Source organism: Saccostrea echinata, unplaced genomic scaffold, assembly GCF_033153115.1.
Source record: "Saccostrea echinata isolate AGI-Se365-2 ecotype Australia unplaced genomic scaffold, CSIRO_AGI_Sech_v1 ptg000046l, whole genome shotgun sequence".
NCBI classification, from domain to species: domain Eukaryota; kingdom Metazoa; phylum Mollusca; class Bivalvia; order Ostreida; family Ostreidae; genus Saccostrea; species Saccostrea echinata.
The window spans coordinates 8,185,037-8,201,818 of NW_026889795.1; the positions used below are offsets into that span (position 1 = coordinate 8,185,037).

The 16,782-nt window shown below is 34.2% G+C and overlaps 1 protein-coding gene across 1 annotated transcript; it reads right to left on the reverse strand.

Moving 5' to 3' along the window:
- Window positions 1–4,092: 4,092 nt before the first annotated feature.
- Window positions 4,093–13,913, reverse strand: LOC133202123 (kinesin-like protein KIF16B). The gene is made up of 8 exons (XM_061337900.1): window positions 13,809–13,913; window positions 10,466–10,687; window positions 10,194–10,307; window positions 7,516–7,671; window positions 5,777–5,869; window positions 5,335–5,467; window positions 4,634–4,990; window positions 4,093–4,339 (listed from the first exon to the last, which is right to left on the reverse strand). The coding sequence occupies exons 1-8, from the start codon at window positions 13,833–13,835 to the stop codon at window positions 4,326–4,328; spliced, it is 1,116 nt and encodes a 371-aa protein (XP_061193884.1). The 5' UTR covers window positions 13,836–13,913; the 3' UTR covers window positions 4,093–4,325.
- Between the last annotated feature and the right edge of the window lie 2,869 nt (window positions 13,914–16,782).

Here is a 16,782-nt window from a genome sequence, read left to right on the forward strand (position 1 = left end):
TAAAATTTACTTGGTAATAAGAGACCCCTAGACTGATCCACTTATTTGATAGTCAATGAGAATTGATCTCAAGTTTTCCAATAGTCATTAAGTTTAAGTTTTTGGTAACAGAAGTTTTTTTAAAGATTTTCTTTGTTTCTTGCTGATTTGTACAGCATTAATGATCAACTGTTTTCTTTGTATGTAATTTATAATCAAGACAGTGTTATCCAATGTCGAAATATTAAACATTTTGCTTATATCACTTGATAGATGATTATTTATAATATCTGAACAGTATGTAAATAAATGCTGGTGGAATAAGAAAGGTAACTCTTGCTGGTCAATCTGATCCTACAGTATGAGTACCACCGGTACTTGTAGATTACAGTGGAGCATTGTTAATACGGACACCAATAATCCAGCTGCTTCAGCTTCTGGATGAAATTTGTGGGGAACAATATGTTTAGTTATACCAAGTATATTTCAGTAACCAGTATGCTTAATTTATCTGGACAATTTGCTCAGGAAGACAAATGTAGATTAACAAGGCTTGACTGTATGGATTCCATATGTTCATATTATTTTCAGCCTTTCCAAAGTTTTATATAAAGTATAGAATTTTTTCAAGACTTGTTGAAAGTTTGTGCTTTTGATGACTGAGAACAATTCATTTGTATTGATTGCAAGGATACAAAAGTGCCATACAAATTAAAAAAGCTCATCATGCTGAATGGCTAATACAGAAGCAAAATGTCTAATCTTGAAAAAGATTCATGTATCTATGGTAGCTGTATTTTGATTAATTTATAGGTCTTTGTTACAAAGATCGGATACATTTTCAAAGACAGATTATATTTTTGTATGACCCTTACATTTATTAAATACATGTATTATTATTAGAATGTGATTGATTCAGTAATTTTGACATAATTGTGCATTTAGTTATGGTGTTTACATCACATTGAATAAAATTTGTACAATTTGTTGAGTAATTTTTGATGGATATTCTTCCTATTTTTCCTCTTTAGCTGAACAGGAAACAATTTCTTTTAGTTGGGGAGAGGGCATTACCAAACAAGATGCCCATGGGCCACGATATGCTCAACAGAGTAACAAGTCCTGCTGTTCTTCATCAGATTTTTAAAGATTTTTTTTTAAATTCATTTGAAAAATAGCGACCCCATATTATGCCCCCTCCCTAACTCTAAGGGGCTCTGCTCTCAGAATCCACACCAACATGGGGATGCTTCAATATCAATATGACTAATATGGCCATGCAGTTATGAAGAAGAATTTGATCCAGATTTTAGCCAACTCTAACCCCGGGGTTAATAATTTGAAAGAAAAAAAAATGAATCTTACACAACTTGGAAATTAATTATTTAGAAGATTTTTGAAATTATTTTCTTATAAAGTCCAATGTAAATATAGTCTCCTCTGTGATTTCACCAGACCCATGGAGGGGGGGGGGGGGGTGATTGGAACAACTTAGAATTTATATTACATAAGAAAGCTCTAGCGTGATTTTCAACATTTCAGCAATTAAGGGAATTCGTATTTTCAAGCCCCCCCCCCCCCAAGAAAATAAATAAATAGAAGGGGGCTTTGGGTTTGTGACGTATATATCTACTTCTAATCTGACTGCGGAATTTCAAACAAAATATTTCTTTGCTATAAGAATGTAATTAATTCTCGAGTAAAAGAACGAAATTATTCCGTCCGTAGCGGTAAATTAAAAATTCAATTCCCCGCGCTTGCATGGGATTTCATCTAGTTTTCAATAAAGGCAATAGAATATGATCAAGTTAACCCTACCCTGAAGAAGAAAAACATCACTATTGTTTATGGATTTATAAATTATCATCATCATGTGCACAGTATGCTTATACTGCTCATTATGGAAGAGGAATTTTAAAAGCATGAAGCCTTTTTTCAATATCCCCCAACCTGGGATCCTATACTCCTAGTGATTTCGTACTGGAAACAGAGCGGTAACTGTTAGCTATGTACACACATGCTTGATAATGTTCATGATAAAAGGAGAAAAAAGAGAAAAGTGCCATTTTTTTCCAAAGATATTTAAAAATTTATGTGATTAATGTACGTGTTTCCTTAAACACATTCTTAAGCTTTTTTGCTCAGTTGAACATCCATTTTTCTTTATTCCGTTCACCAAATTTTGACTGATTCTGTGATGTTAACCTGTATTTTCGTTAGATGTGACCATTGCCCTTCCAGTCCGAATTTGAGCGAGTGTCTGTCGTTTCTTTTTTAGGAGTGACTGGAGTATAATCCTTCAAAACATGCGCATAATCGAGAAATTGTCTGCTGCAAATTAAAACAAAATATCAGAAATAATCTCCTAATTTCTCTCTAGAAAAAAAAATCAAGCTTCAAAAGTGGTTGGAATAAAATCCATAATATCCTGTTGTTTTGCACAATCGAGAAACTGTTTCTTGCAAACTCCAAAATATAAGATTATATACTTCAAGCTTTAGCTTGCAATTTGGTGTTCTTCACCGTGGTTTTAAAATGTACGTCATCATCCGTAGTGTTGCGTTGTAAAATAAATAAACTGTCAAGAATTTTTATAAATAGCATTAACTTTTACGCATGCGTAGTATATATTTAAAAATGTTGCAATGCGGATAAATAAGACTAAACAAAGTTAATGTTTATATTTATCGATATAAAAAGTGATGATTCCTACTATTGAAAATCTACAGTGGTAAATTCAGAAACTCGTTTTCTTTGGCCCAACTTAATGGACAGTACGAGGTAATGTCACCAAAGTAGAACGAGACCAGTTTACATGTAGGTGTCCAATAACTTAACAATGGGAGTGTTCGACATTGGTGAAATGTTTTAAGTAAGTTATAAGCTTCAAACTGACCACTATGTCAGATATTAGTATTAAACTCACCTCGGCGCTAATGCGCTTCGGACCAGCTATAATATCTGACATAAAGGACAGTTTGAGGCTTATAACCATTACTTGTACTTATAAGCATGCAGTGTTTCTTAGAAATGTCTATAAGTGATTCCTTCATATATAAATGTAAAAGATTTTTGAATATTACATAATTTTTGATGAATTTTTCTACTCTCCTCGTTGTTAAAGGGGTGTAGACCATGAAATTCCTAAACTGGTTAAGCTGATATATATAGAGAAACGTCTGAAAATGTCCGAAAGTTAAACAAAACAACGGAGGTAAAAAAAAAAAAGCTGAAAGAAGAAAATGACCGAATTTGTTCTATTAACAAGGTTAAGATATTTGAAGCTTGTTAATCTAAATCATTTACATTTAATTTCATATATTTCTGTAACTTTTAAAATTACTTTTGTTACTGAAGAAATAAATATCCGTTTTTGTTGTCATTAAGGTGATAATGCGCGGATCCAGGAAATTTGTCCGGAATGGGAGAGGGTAGTCCCTCACAGAAATGTTTCGACATGTAGTAAAAAACAAAAGCATACCCCAATAAAGTTAACAACTTCTCCAAACCGAAAAAAAATTTATTACGGATGGGATCGAGAGACAAGTCGCTTTCCTTCATAAATATGAATCTCCTTACCATTTTACCAGGAGGTAAGTGTTTTCAAGGGGGGTCCAAGGTAATTTTTTTTTGGTTACTTTACTACTGGTATATAAATATTCTGAAAATCCCAGGAGGTCTGGACCCCTGACCCCCCCCCCCCCCACCTCCTTTTCAGATCTGCGCATGGCGATATCTAGGCTGGGATTACGTTAATAATAATACCTCATGCGGCCTATAGTTGCACGTGAATTTTCAGAAAAGCATGACTGATTACGTGCTACTAGTTTGTTACCAGTCTCATAAATTTGTATTTTCATTTTTAAAATATTGTCCATAGCCGTTTTCCTAATGACTAGATCCAATTTTGATACTCAGGTAATGACGTCATCCAATCTCATATCATAGTGCTTCACCATGGTTAACCGGTATTATATTTGGCAAACGTTAGTACAGTGTAAGTAATTACCGATAAATAATTATCTAATACAATTTATAATGAGTGGATTGAGCAGATATTTATTCTCGGTGTTACACTTTGATCATTCATTGCATTCAATGAACAGAATACATTCAAAAATTGCTTAGAAGAATCAGTATGTATTACATTGTTTTTTTTATATTAATATAAGATGAAAACTGAATATTAAAGCTGGCATCGATCTCTGCTCTAGGTCTCCAAAATCTAAAACCATCTTTAATGTAAAGACAGTCTTTGAAGTATTGGTGTGACAGTCGTCCATCTTTAAATTTACATCTGAATTCCTTGTATTGCTCGTAGAGGTTAGATTTACTTCATTTGTGGGCTAGACTTCGTTGGCTGTAAAAAAAGGTTTTTTTAAATAATCACTTGTCAAAATATTTGTAGAGATGTTTTTTGGTTAGTATACTATACACCGTACATGTAAATACAGGTATGAATGCACATATGATTATACATTATAGAATTTTCTCAATAACTCTAGTTTTAAGATAAAGGAAATGTCAACTACATGTACATCTAGAAGTATGTAGCTTTTCCTAGGAGTTTTTCATATACGAGTACTTATGTAGTGAAAAAGTGTTTATGATAACATACAATACTGAAGTCAGAAAACATCAGGGAAAAACAGACCTAGAACATCTTTCTTGTCGGCATCGAGGTCCTCGGTCGGGTCTCGGTCAGGCCAGGATTTTGCCTTTTTCCGATTTTTCTCTGATTTGTCTCTCTTTTTATCAATGGGGGGCAAGTTTTTCTTGTGTCGAGATTTACTTTTTCTTTCAGGATATTTCACTTCCGGAGTCAGTCCTTCCGGGTCATGTTTGTCACGTGCCGTTAAGATTTCCTCCGCGAGATGTTTGGTGTGACCTCGCGGCGGTATGCTAGCTTCACTGTATTTGTCGGGACTTTCTGGTGCTAAATGTCTGCCAAGTTTTATTTTGGCTTTTGATTTTCGTCGAATTCCTGTCCAGTCCTCTGGAGATTGGTCAGCTAGAAACAAAAAAAAATATTGTTTTATACTCTGGAGAGTGAGAATTGCACAGTCATGTATAGTTAAAAAAAATAATTAAGGGTAAATATTCTCTCTCATTACTCGAATGGAATTTTTCCGGCAGAATATAATCGAACTATCTCATGACGTTAACATGGTTATTAATTAAATTTTCAGTTATCTCCCTTACAAGAAGGTCATTCGTCCTTAAAATAATGCAAGTGTGAAGCTTTTCTAGGGTTTTTTGAGTACATGTATAACTAATTTACCCAGAAAAATTTTAGGAAACAGAAAAAAGTATATCAATAACATTTATCGCCCCTGAGTTTTCTTCAGAACCAACCTTCTTTATTTGGGTCTTTTTTGATAATATCTTGACCTAAGCCGGAATGTCCAAAATCCTGCCAGAATTTGTCAACGTCTCCCTGGGTTTTAAGAACACCTTTTTTCTGTAGATCGTCCGAAAGCCGCACAACCTTTTATAAAAAAAAAGATGTAGTTGAAAAGAGTACAATTTGTTCAATTGTTTGGACATGCTCAAAATCGCTTTTTCTTCGTTGAACTGTATTGGAAATTTCTCGCCTGTACGCGTATAAAAGTTTGTTCACAATATTTTAATACTGAAAATAAAGCTGTCTATTACATTACATATAAACTCCACCAAAGGTGTGCAAATAAATTCTATAAATCCCCCTTCAATAAAAGTAACAGATTACCCCCCCCCCCCAAAAAAAATACTGTGCAAATTCCTCAGTACAATTTAAAGCTCTCTTTATTGGGTCTACCTTCCTCATTTTGGACTTTGGGAGGCGTTTTATATAGGGCAGTTCGTTGACCAGCTCCTGTTTAGGTCGCTTCTTTATGCTCATTCGTAATCGCTCCTGAAACAAAAGAAAATTGTAAAGGTGGCATTATTTCCCTATCTGTAGTAAGGTCTTTGAATATTAAACATTTTACAGGAATTCAATGTTTATATAAATAAAATATTTTCTCTAAATGTTTATTTTTACTGTATGGATCATTGCCAATGGAACATGCGAGAACTACTTGTATCATGATTTTTTTTTCCTTCAATCTTAAGTTACCAAGTTACAATCCTTTATTTTAACCTTATACATGTGATAGATTTTAAAATGTATCGTGTTTGTGAATTAGAAAATAAAACTGAAACATGGCTGTTTCAAGTCATTACATTTATACGTAAAGGATAATAATAAAAGTCCCCCCTGGTGTTAGCAGACAAAGGACAAAAAAAATCAAATTCTTCCCCATTTAGGGGAGCCGACTGGAGTTTTAATTTTTATTGTGTAAAAACTACAATAGAAAAACCATTTATTTTTATACTATGTATAGCCTTCAACATGCAAAGTTCATTTCGTTTACCGACTAAGGTATTTTTAGGGATCGTCTCAAAATACAGGTACATTAACTATATACATTTAAAAAAATTCTACCATCTGGTTTTTAAAAGGTCGCATCTCAAAATGTCAAATTTTTTACGAAAATTTCGTGTTTTACAGAACATTTCAGATACTATGGATTCTTACAGAAAATTTTAAAAAAATAAAATAAAAAAAAAAGAAATGATAATAAAATAAAAACTCCAAGATTTGAAAATTTCTATGTTTAAAATATCAAAAGCATATGGTTTATACTTTGTCTTTTTAAGATACCAATTTTTTTTTATAAATCTCATCCTAAAAAGCTTCAGTTTACCATAACTAACATTATAAAATTTAAAGAAACCCCCCAAAAAGATCCCTTAACAATTACCGTGAGGTTAAGCAATACTTGTATGTGTACCCCTTCCTCCTAAAACATATAATGCCCCCTTAAAAGCATAATCTACCCAATATTAATTGTTTTTTTATGAACTGTTCTACAACATCCCCACCTACCCACCGCACCAATGTATCATACATAGACAGCATTGGAAAATTAACTTGGAGGCTCCTATTAAAAGTCTTGTGGCCTCCTCTGTGTACTGCAGTAAATCATACCTCCTTCTCCTCTGGGTCTTATACAGTCAATGATAGTGGTGGTGGGGTAGGGGGTGGTTAGTTACTATTAGAGGTCCTTTTTTATATAAATCATACCTCCTCCTCTCAGTCAGGGTGGGGATTATGATGGGGGGATAGGGGTGGTTAGGTCCTATAAGAGATCCTCCTTTATATAAATCATACCTCTTCCCAGAACTTACAGTCAAGGATGGGGTCAGGTTGGGGGGGGGGGGATGGAGTAGGGGTGGTTAGTTCCTATTAGAGGTCCTTCTTTTTATAAATCATACCTCCTACTCCCGGATCTTACAGTCAAGGGTGAGGGGTCAGATTGGGGGTAAGGGGTGAAGGGGTGGGTGGAGTAGGGGGGGGTTCGTTCCTATAAAAGGTCCTCCTTATATGTTTATAAATCATACCTCCTCCTCTCGAATCTCACAGTCAAGGGTTTGGGGTCAGATCGGGGGTGAGGGGTGGGGGTGGAGTAGGGGGGTTAGTTCCTACAAGAGGTCCTCCTATTTTATATATACCTCCTCCTCTCGGACCTTTATCCTCCTGGACATCTCCTCTTCGTTGATCCTCCTGTCTTCCCTCTGTTTTTCTACTTTATCTTGAAGTTTCTTGATATACTTTTCATACCTCTCCATCTGCTCGCGAGCCACAGCTTCGATTCGGATTGCACGATTCTACAACATAAAATATCATCTTACATCCCACTGAAAAATATCATGGACTTATAATGGTTTTATGATTTTTTTTCTCTGTTACTCTTCGGAACACCTTAGGATACCAGTACTGATCTATTTATTTTAAAAATACTAAGCTACATGTACCCTGAACATATGTAAAAGCAACCATTTCAAGTCCCATTATACCCAGAGTTCAATTACTGTAAAAGAAAAATGAGTCCATCAAAACCCTGCACCCACTGCCTTGACAAGGGCGGATCCAGTGGAAGAAAGGTTCCTAGGGTATTCCGTACCCATCTACATGTATAGGACATACTGTGTTATCAAATTCACATTCATATAGCAAACTAGGCCGAAAATGACATAAGACAAGTGCACCTCAGACATGAAGCTCTCTCTCTCTCTCTCTCTCTCTCTCTCGTCAACCCTCATCCCCCGGTTCTGACGAGAAAAACCCCTTTCCCCTTTCCTCATTGGGAAAACTACTACTGGATCCGCACATCCCAGAAATATACTTGTGCTGTTTATTAATTTTCAATCTAAGTTGTCATGTACATATATGTTATCCTTTACAATTTAGACTGAAAATTGATAAACTACACTTATAATAATTAAAAATCCAAGCTTGAAAAAAAATCTTTTTGAAAAGTTTGTTTTGTAAAAACCAGCACTTGGCATCTACACCAAAATTTCCCACAATGCGCCACACAACTATATACCATATATATCCCAATAAATGTACTGCAAACTAACAGTGATTTACAACAAATTCCGATGATTTTACCACAAACTTACCACATATTCCCTCCTATCCTGCGTGGAGGTCACATCCTCGGATAAGCGGGCGATATTCCTCCGCTGTGGGATCATATACATATACATTGCCAAGTCATTCACTTATCTCACTCATGAGTAAATTTGTTTGAATTTATGATCCTAAAAAATTTCTTTGTATAAAGGCATTGTCTAAATCACTTAACTTTTAAAAACAAAAACAATGGCGGAGTTGGGGCGATATATCCGAAATAAGACGAATATCAGCTTCCTTGATGAACTGAGAGAGTTAGAGAATGGTCTGTTTCTAATGGCGATTACTGAGCGAAAAGACAAAATCAATGAAATATTTTTTCCGTAATACATGTTGTGTGAATAACTCTGTGTTTATGTAATTTCCCTTTCATTAGCGCAAATAATTTACGACCCATACATAATTCAAAAAAGACCAACTCAATTTTAAGATAAGACAGATTCGAGGAACTAGTTTAAAGCCCCTTCTTTGTGTTGGGGGATTTTCGATTGAGCCCGACACGCGATAATGAAATATAAAATTGTCTCTGCTCTAGAAAGATATTTACATGTGTTATCACAGAATTCCTCTTCAAACACTGGAAATTCGAGAACTTTCACTAGAATCAGATTCATGCTTTAATTATCCTGATGACGACTTACATTGAAGGAGGGTGGATCTAACGTCACCTCACGATTTGCGCGAGCAGTTTTAATTGCTACTAACACTGACTAAGTATGAAGACAGGTCGATCTTTATCGCCCTCTGTTCTGCGCTTCTTTTTTCTGGGTTATTCGATACAGTACAATCATTTTTAATCTTGTTGTTTATGTTTAAGAATGCAATTGAAGAAACAGCTGTTTGAACTTATCATTTAACTAATAAAGATAACTTTATTATTTAATATGGAAATATCTTTAATGAGATTACAACGTCATACCCAACATTTTGGCGGAAGGAAGATGGAGTGGGATTTCCAGTAAAATAATATAGCTGATCCGCTCAGGTTCAACTTTGGAAAGTATTAATTAACGAAGTTGTAAGGGAGGAAACACTAAATTATTCGATAACAAATCTTTTTGAGCTTTTCTGTGACTTCCACCTATTGAATTAATCCGTATAAAGGAAAAATTCAAAAAATTCTATCAATGCTTTTTTCATCTCTCCTCAAAATAATGTGCCATTTTAACATTCAAAACTATCGGAGCACCTCGCACACTTAACTCAGACAATCGGTGTTCATACAATCATGTGATCGAATCCGAATTTCCTCCAAATATTATTCCTTTGAAATCCGATTTACTTCGTGGCACGTCCAACACTTCAGGTTTCTGCTTTCAAGAACTACTAACAGAAGGTTGTAATCAAACTAAATATACAATGGGCATTAGATACGATAGAAGATTTTTTAGGTGAACCTTATGCAATTTGAAATATGAAATGATTTAAAAGGTAGTTTCGGTGGAGAAATGCATCGATTTATTCCTCCGCCAATCACACCCGAGGTTTGTATGGAGAGTAGCGGAGTCAGCCGAGGATTGCCGATTGATTATAGATACAACTGTAGATTATATACAGTTATCTGCCCTATTTTTTGCAAACACACGGAAAGAATTCTATCAATAAACCGTGTCCGTATAGAACAAGATCAATTTAACAATAGAACTTTTTTAACTATAACAGACCAGGATGCAAACTTTAAAAAGTATAATAGAAACAAAACAACTCTCACCTCCGTCGTCCGCCTGGATTCTGACACCAAGTTTTCCAGGTTGGAGCCTTTAGATCGAACACTCTCCGAATATCGAATTTTTGTTCTCTTCTTTTTCTTTTCTTTCTTTGTTGGCTAAAAAACAAAAAGTTCAACATTTTTTGAATTCTAAATGCTAGTGTCATCCCTAATGTTTTATCCACATTTATTTATATAGTGTAAGCAACGAAGAATTTGATTATTTTACGAATGAGATTTCAGAACAAATTCGGTATGTTACAAGTTATACTCACCGTCTCCTCGCTGATTGGTTCGCTGTAGAGATTAAGGATGCTGGGAAAGCTGGACGAGGAGCGGATCTTGAATCCATACCGACTGAGGCGCGACATGGGCGTCTCTGTGTTGACCGTATAATTGGAGTAAGTGTCCAGCTGGGTGGAGGTCGTGCTGAAGTTGTCGTCTGCATATTGGTCCTCGGCCTCCATGTACGGGTTAGTGGTCGGTCCTGGTATGGTCTTAAATCATACAGAAAATTAGATTTTACTCTCCCGTGGCAACCGGAGGCACTGGGGCACTTCATCATATTCCTAGCCCCCCTCCCCCTCCCCACGCCACAAGCCACCACCACTCTCTCAAATGCCCATGCTCAGTTGAGTGTATAATAATCTAAAACATTTATTCTAAATGCATGTATGCAGCACATTACTTTTTTCTTATCAAACAAGCACTTTTGACTTGTGGTCGAAGATAACAGTTTTTATTTTTTATTATTATTTTTTTTAATTTTATTTATTTTTACAAAATTAATCAGCATTGACCTGCATAATCATGCATGTCATCGAAAAAAGTGGAACAAACAAGGGGTCACCGCGGTATACATGTATATATATTTGTGTGTGGGGGGTGCATCCACAAATCAAGATGCATGCATGCAGAAAATGCATTTTTTACCCTTGAATTTCTTATAGACATTTTAATATCATTTTTTTAGCAAAATTTATAGATAATATCAAAGTACGTTTCAGAAAAGAAAATTTAAAATGACTTCTTTTTTTGCATCGATTTTTTTTTCTAAATTAATCTCTAGAGGTTATGTTCTATAATTCAAACTTTTGTGGTCACAAATAATATACTGTTCATATTGACAGGTGCCCTTTGTAGAGCGCATTGCGTAGATTATCTCAGATGACAAGTTTGTGCTTTAAATTGATATGAATTTGACAGTTTGTGAATGAACAAACAGGCGAAATGCACAGGATTTTAAGCGCATAACGGATTAAAAGTTAAATACATGTAATATATAAGAAGTATTTGTATACATAGGAATTCACTAAGCATAGATACTAAAGAGATTTAATGATATTGCGCAAAAACAGTTGTTGGTAAACAAAGAAAATTTTGAAATATTAATTTATAATTGACATTCGTATGTATTAATTAAACGATTTTTATCTAAAAAACGAAAACATTGTGAAATATTCATCTCACGCATTTTTAACCCTTTTCCGTAATGTCCAACTACATCTAACCTTTTAATCTCCTTTTCTCTCTCCCCTCCCCCCAGCTTAAAAAGAATTAGATGCTAAAATGTCTGTAAAATAATTCTTTTATTGGTTTGTGCATGTGTCAGTGTGTGACAAAAGATCTGATATTAACTATGTATTATGTATATAAATTGTCTCTCAGATATAATTTCAAATGCAGTCTTGTATATGTACTATAAAAATGTATTTATAAAATACATTGATCTATAATCATTTACATTTTTTAAAATTTGTATGATAAACTGTGACTTAATTTCCACTTGCAGGGAGAGTTTCTAGAGCATGTAAGTTTTTAGAACATGCATGCAGTTATCCAATCCCTTTGTACTCAAAATTAAGGTCAATTGACCCTCTGATAAGGAAGATAACTCTCACTTGAATAAATGACTAAAAAAAAGTCGATTATTCCTGGATAAAATTTGTCAAGTTGCAATGTAATTTCTTTCAAATTTTGTTCTAAACAGTGTACGTTGTACGCTGAAATTGTAAACAGTGTACGTTGTACGCTGAAATTGTGTGCATTTTAAGGGACCGGGTGGGGTTTTCATTGCGAAATACTTTGCGCAGCATAGTAAAATGAAGCTTATTTACACTTTAAAGCAACTTATCAAATTAAACGAACTTAAGAAATCATACCTAGGTTAAAAAACTCTATAATTATTATTTCAACAAACTGATTTTTTTACGATTTTTCAACTGAGAGGTAGATGGACGTAGTAATAGTGTATTTATGGCGTTATGATAAAATTTCTTTATGAGGGGTAACATAAAAAAATGATATAAAAAAAAGAAGAAAAAAAACATAAAACACATGCATGCTCTTAAAATTTTAAACACAAGAATTTAAAAATCTCATTTTTTTAATACATATTAAGATGCCCTATCTGGAAACCAGATGATAGGATTTTGTGTTCTTACATATAATTTACAATATAGTATTACTCATCATATATTATAATTTCAGCAAAAAGTCTATTGTAGTACTAGTATTTGGAAAATTTGTTTTAAAGAGTGAAAAACTAGCATTTCCCATATTATCCTTTAGTAAATGTACCCTGTATTTGGAGACGGTCCCTAAGAAAATACCAAGACGATAGGCTTTGCCTAAATTTGGCATGTATGCTGATGTCAATGTAAGTTACCTATGATAAAAGATTAAAGAGGTTTTCTATTGTAATTTTTACACAATAAAACCCCAGTCGGCTCCCTTAATTTTAAAATTATATTTCTTTTAGAAATTCATATTAAGTGATATATTAAACCAACATTTAATGATTTGACAGAGGAATGGAGGCCGCGAATTTGTATAAGGCAAACGATCTTAAATAACATAGCGTGTGATTGGTTGTTTGTAAGTTATAATCCAAACCCAAGCTTTTAAATCATTTAATACACACGCACAGAACATTTATATAACAATTCAGTCGAATTAATCCTCCGAGGTTAATCATGGACTTAACCGATAATCAATCTATTTTATTTTTTTTTTATTTTACATTTTATGACATTACTCTGTGCATTTTGAGGGGAATTTAAGATTAGTTACAGCATGATATTTCTACATATCTGTACATATTTAATAATTTAAACATGAATTAAAAAAAAACCTTTGTACATCCAAAGAAAAATTAAAAAGACAGAATGAGACTTTCTGGAGACTTGCATGAATCCACTGAGGGAGAGATTGATAGGGTTATCCAGCAGTTCACATATGTCTAATAATAAGCAACCCAAAATTAGGGGGCGGGGAGGGGGAGTAATTGGTTACCCAACAGGTCATTTATCTGATATATCTAATAACAATCAAACCAAAAAAATAGGGGGAGGAGGGGAAAGAGAGATGGTAGTTGATTTTCCTCCCCTTGGCCGCTTAGCTACTATATATTTTATCCACATTTATTATATATTAATTTTCTCTGTTAAATTCAATTAAATTAACTTTCACATCATCTTCTCTATCGTCACTTTGTATGCGCATGCCTGATAAGAACAATAGACAATTTTATGGAGTTAAAAATTGGGAGAAAAAAAAATATGAGATAAAATAAAATTACTTATATAAATTTTAAAAAAAGATAGAGGTGAAACTTACAGTTCTGGCTACTGCGGTGGCAGACATCTTTTATTACTAACAAAATATTGCACTTAATACTTTATAATAAAACTATGTCCACATTCAATTCATCATTACGTCAGAGAATGATCGCAGCATTGGACACAGGGTTACTCCCACTAACGACACGGTCCGAGATTAAACTAACAGTGCACCTTAATAATCAGCTGTTGCTGTATATTACCCCAAAACACCAGAGAGAAATTGTGTTAAAGCCCCGGAACAACCAACGGCTTTGTTTCCACCGCTGTTTTGTTCTAATCATGTTCAAGAGGTCGTATTATTTAAATTTTTGAAAAAGCTTGGTAAAGTAGATTGGTATTTTAAGACTCTATACCTATTAATTACCACCACTGCCGCAAAGACAACAAAAGGGGTTGCATTTCGTGAAATCTTTCAAACGTAATTAAGCGGTTCTTTATAAAACATTGACAGCGTACATTAAGGTGACGACTCCAAAACTTCTCGTCAACTTTGTTTTAAAAAGACACCTATAGGTAGTTCTAATTATTAGTTACAGTGTATTAAAAAAAACCCAACAATAATTAGATTGTTAACAGGATAATGAAATGCACAAATCTTCCCGGGGTTTCTCTCCGAATTGAAAGTCTCGGAAGAGACTGCACCCCTACTGGTCCGAGACACCACCGAAATTACAATGTTGTACTGTATATATTGGTCAAGTGTAACTGTGAACCAGTTTTTCTTGTAATCGGACAGTAATTGTTGGAGGATTAGTGAGTTAAAAGAATCACTTTACAGAAATTTCTATTTTAGTAACCATGACAACATCGTTCATCGAATTCAAACATTGATAACAAAATTATCATAATGCATTCTCCTTATATGCCTATAGTTATGCCCCCCTTCGAAGAAGGGAGGGCATATTGTTTTGCTGCTGTCTGTCGGTCCACCAACAGTTTTCGTTCATTTTCTTCGCAGAGATTGCACATACTGAAATGAAATAATGGAGGCGTGCAAGGCGAGGACAATCCCCCGCTCTGAAAAAGACATTTCTCAATTCTTTAAGGTTCATGAAAAGTTACATTTTTCAAAAAATGTATTGTCAATATCAACTTTTACACATTTGCTTCCTTTATTTTATTGAATAGTTTATTGATATATAATTTATTTTTCACATGTTTTAAGGTATGGTTACTATGGTAAAAAAATGTTTCTCACAGGAGTCGAACCCTCTCCAAAGCTCACGGTCAGGCGTAATACTGAACCACTACGCTACGAAATCTTGTTGTCATGCATGCAATGATGTGTGTCAGTGTGATTTAAATAAACGAGTTTGTTGAAGCGTGGAGACTTGACCAATTCATATTTATAAATCATTTTCTATGGCTAAAATAACCCCATTTTCCACTAAATATGCTTTTCTGTCAACTTTAAAAACAAATCAAAAAGTCACTCAATAAAATAATTGAATCAAATGTGTTTAAGATGCCATTACTGAAAACATAATTTTAGAAAAATATAACTTTTTCGTGAACTTTGAAAATTGAGTACATGTATTGTCTTAGAGCGGGTGATCGTCCTCGCCTTGTACGCCCTCTTTCTTTGGTATACAGATTTATCATAAGAATATCTAGGTCAGGTTCTGTTTTGGGTAGAATCGAGCATTTTTTTGACAGAGTTATGCCCCTTGGACTTAGAAAAATTCCAAGTATTTGCTTTCCGTTCATTATCTCTGCAAAGATTGAAACAACTAATTACTGATATATCATGAGAAACGTGTTTTTGCTAAAGATGTGATGTAGAAGACTATTTCTGGTCGTTGCATCTCAGATAATACCGGTAGATGACCCCTATTGATTGTAAGTTTAAAAAGTCAATTTCATTTCCATGTACACAGCCTATTATGTACATACTGCCCATAATAAAGGCTTGTGCACCCTATAATGTATGTCCAGGGGGGGGGGGATAAGTGTTTCGCAATTTCAGTTTTTTGGGGGGTTGGGGGACACAATCACGCAAAAATTCCTTCATAAGGGAAAAAAATTCAGAAGTTATCAATGAGGGGGCACAGACATAGTGTATTTATATTTTCTGTTGTTTATGTTTTTTATAGTATACTATACCCCCTTCCCGGTTGATACAGCCATGACACGGAATTCAGCATTGTAGTCTACTTATATGCAAGTTTTTTGGTTTATTTTTTTTAATTTTTTTTTTTTTTTTGTTAAACTGGGATAAATGCTTTGGGAGGAGTATAATTTTGAAAAAAAAGTACTGTTTACAGGCGCGTAGCTGCCTATACGCAAGTGCGTACACATCACTTTCAGAAAAAAAGAAAAAAGAAAAGAAAAAAAATCTCAGTACCATCCAACAAATATTTGTGTTTCAAATTATTCTGTGTCATACTGTGTCCATTTAAATTTTAAATTATCATGGCTGTATGATAAAATTTGAAATCTTTTATTTAATAACTGACAAATCCAAATAAATCATTCATTATTTTGTCATTCTTCTATCATACATTGATATTTTTTTTTTAAAGATCTTTGAAAAAATAAATTTTAGCCACATCGTTGAATGCTATGATCTACTAGTATGATTTACAATACGAAATTTTTTGTTCATAATTAAAATTTTGTATACGTGTTTTTAAACGTAACTTTATAGACGGATAGATAGATAAACAACGGAATTTCTACCATCGCCTTTGGTGGACTTATAGGTGGCACACGACCCCGTAAAATTTCAAAAGATGGGGATTCAAGAGTATAAATATAAAGGGAAGGTATGAGATATGGTTCGCGTGCAAATTTGGCATACGTGGATTTTACTTTTCAACCCTCAGAGCCCAGTCTCTGAAAAAAATCCAGCGCCTCTCCTGACGGAAATTCCTAGATCCGCCCATGATCGCATTAGCTCTTCTGATCTATGACTACATGTAGAACAGTTTTGAATATATTTGTTTCCGCTTTATTTGCATGAGAGGTTT

Coding starts and splice junctions, on each gene's coding strand:
- LOC133202123 (XM_061337900.1), bottom strand. CDS start 13,835: ATGTCTGCCACCGCAGTAGCCAGAACT. Junction 10,688..13,808: donor CCACCGCAGTAGCCAGAACT/GTAAGTTTCACC, acceptor GTATGATTTAAG/ACCATACCAGGACCGACCAC. Junction 5,870..7,515: donor TAAAGGTCCGAGAGGAGGAG/GTATATATAAAA, acceptor TTGTTTCAGGAG/CGATTACGAATGAGCATAAA.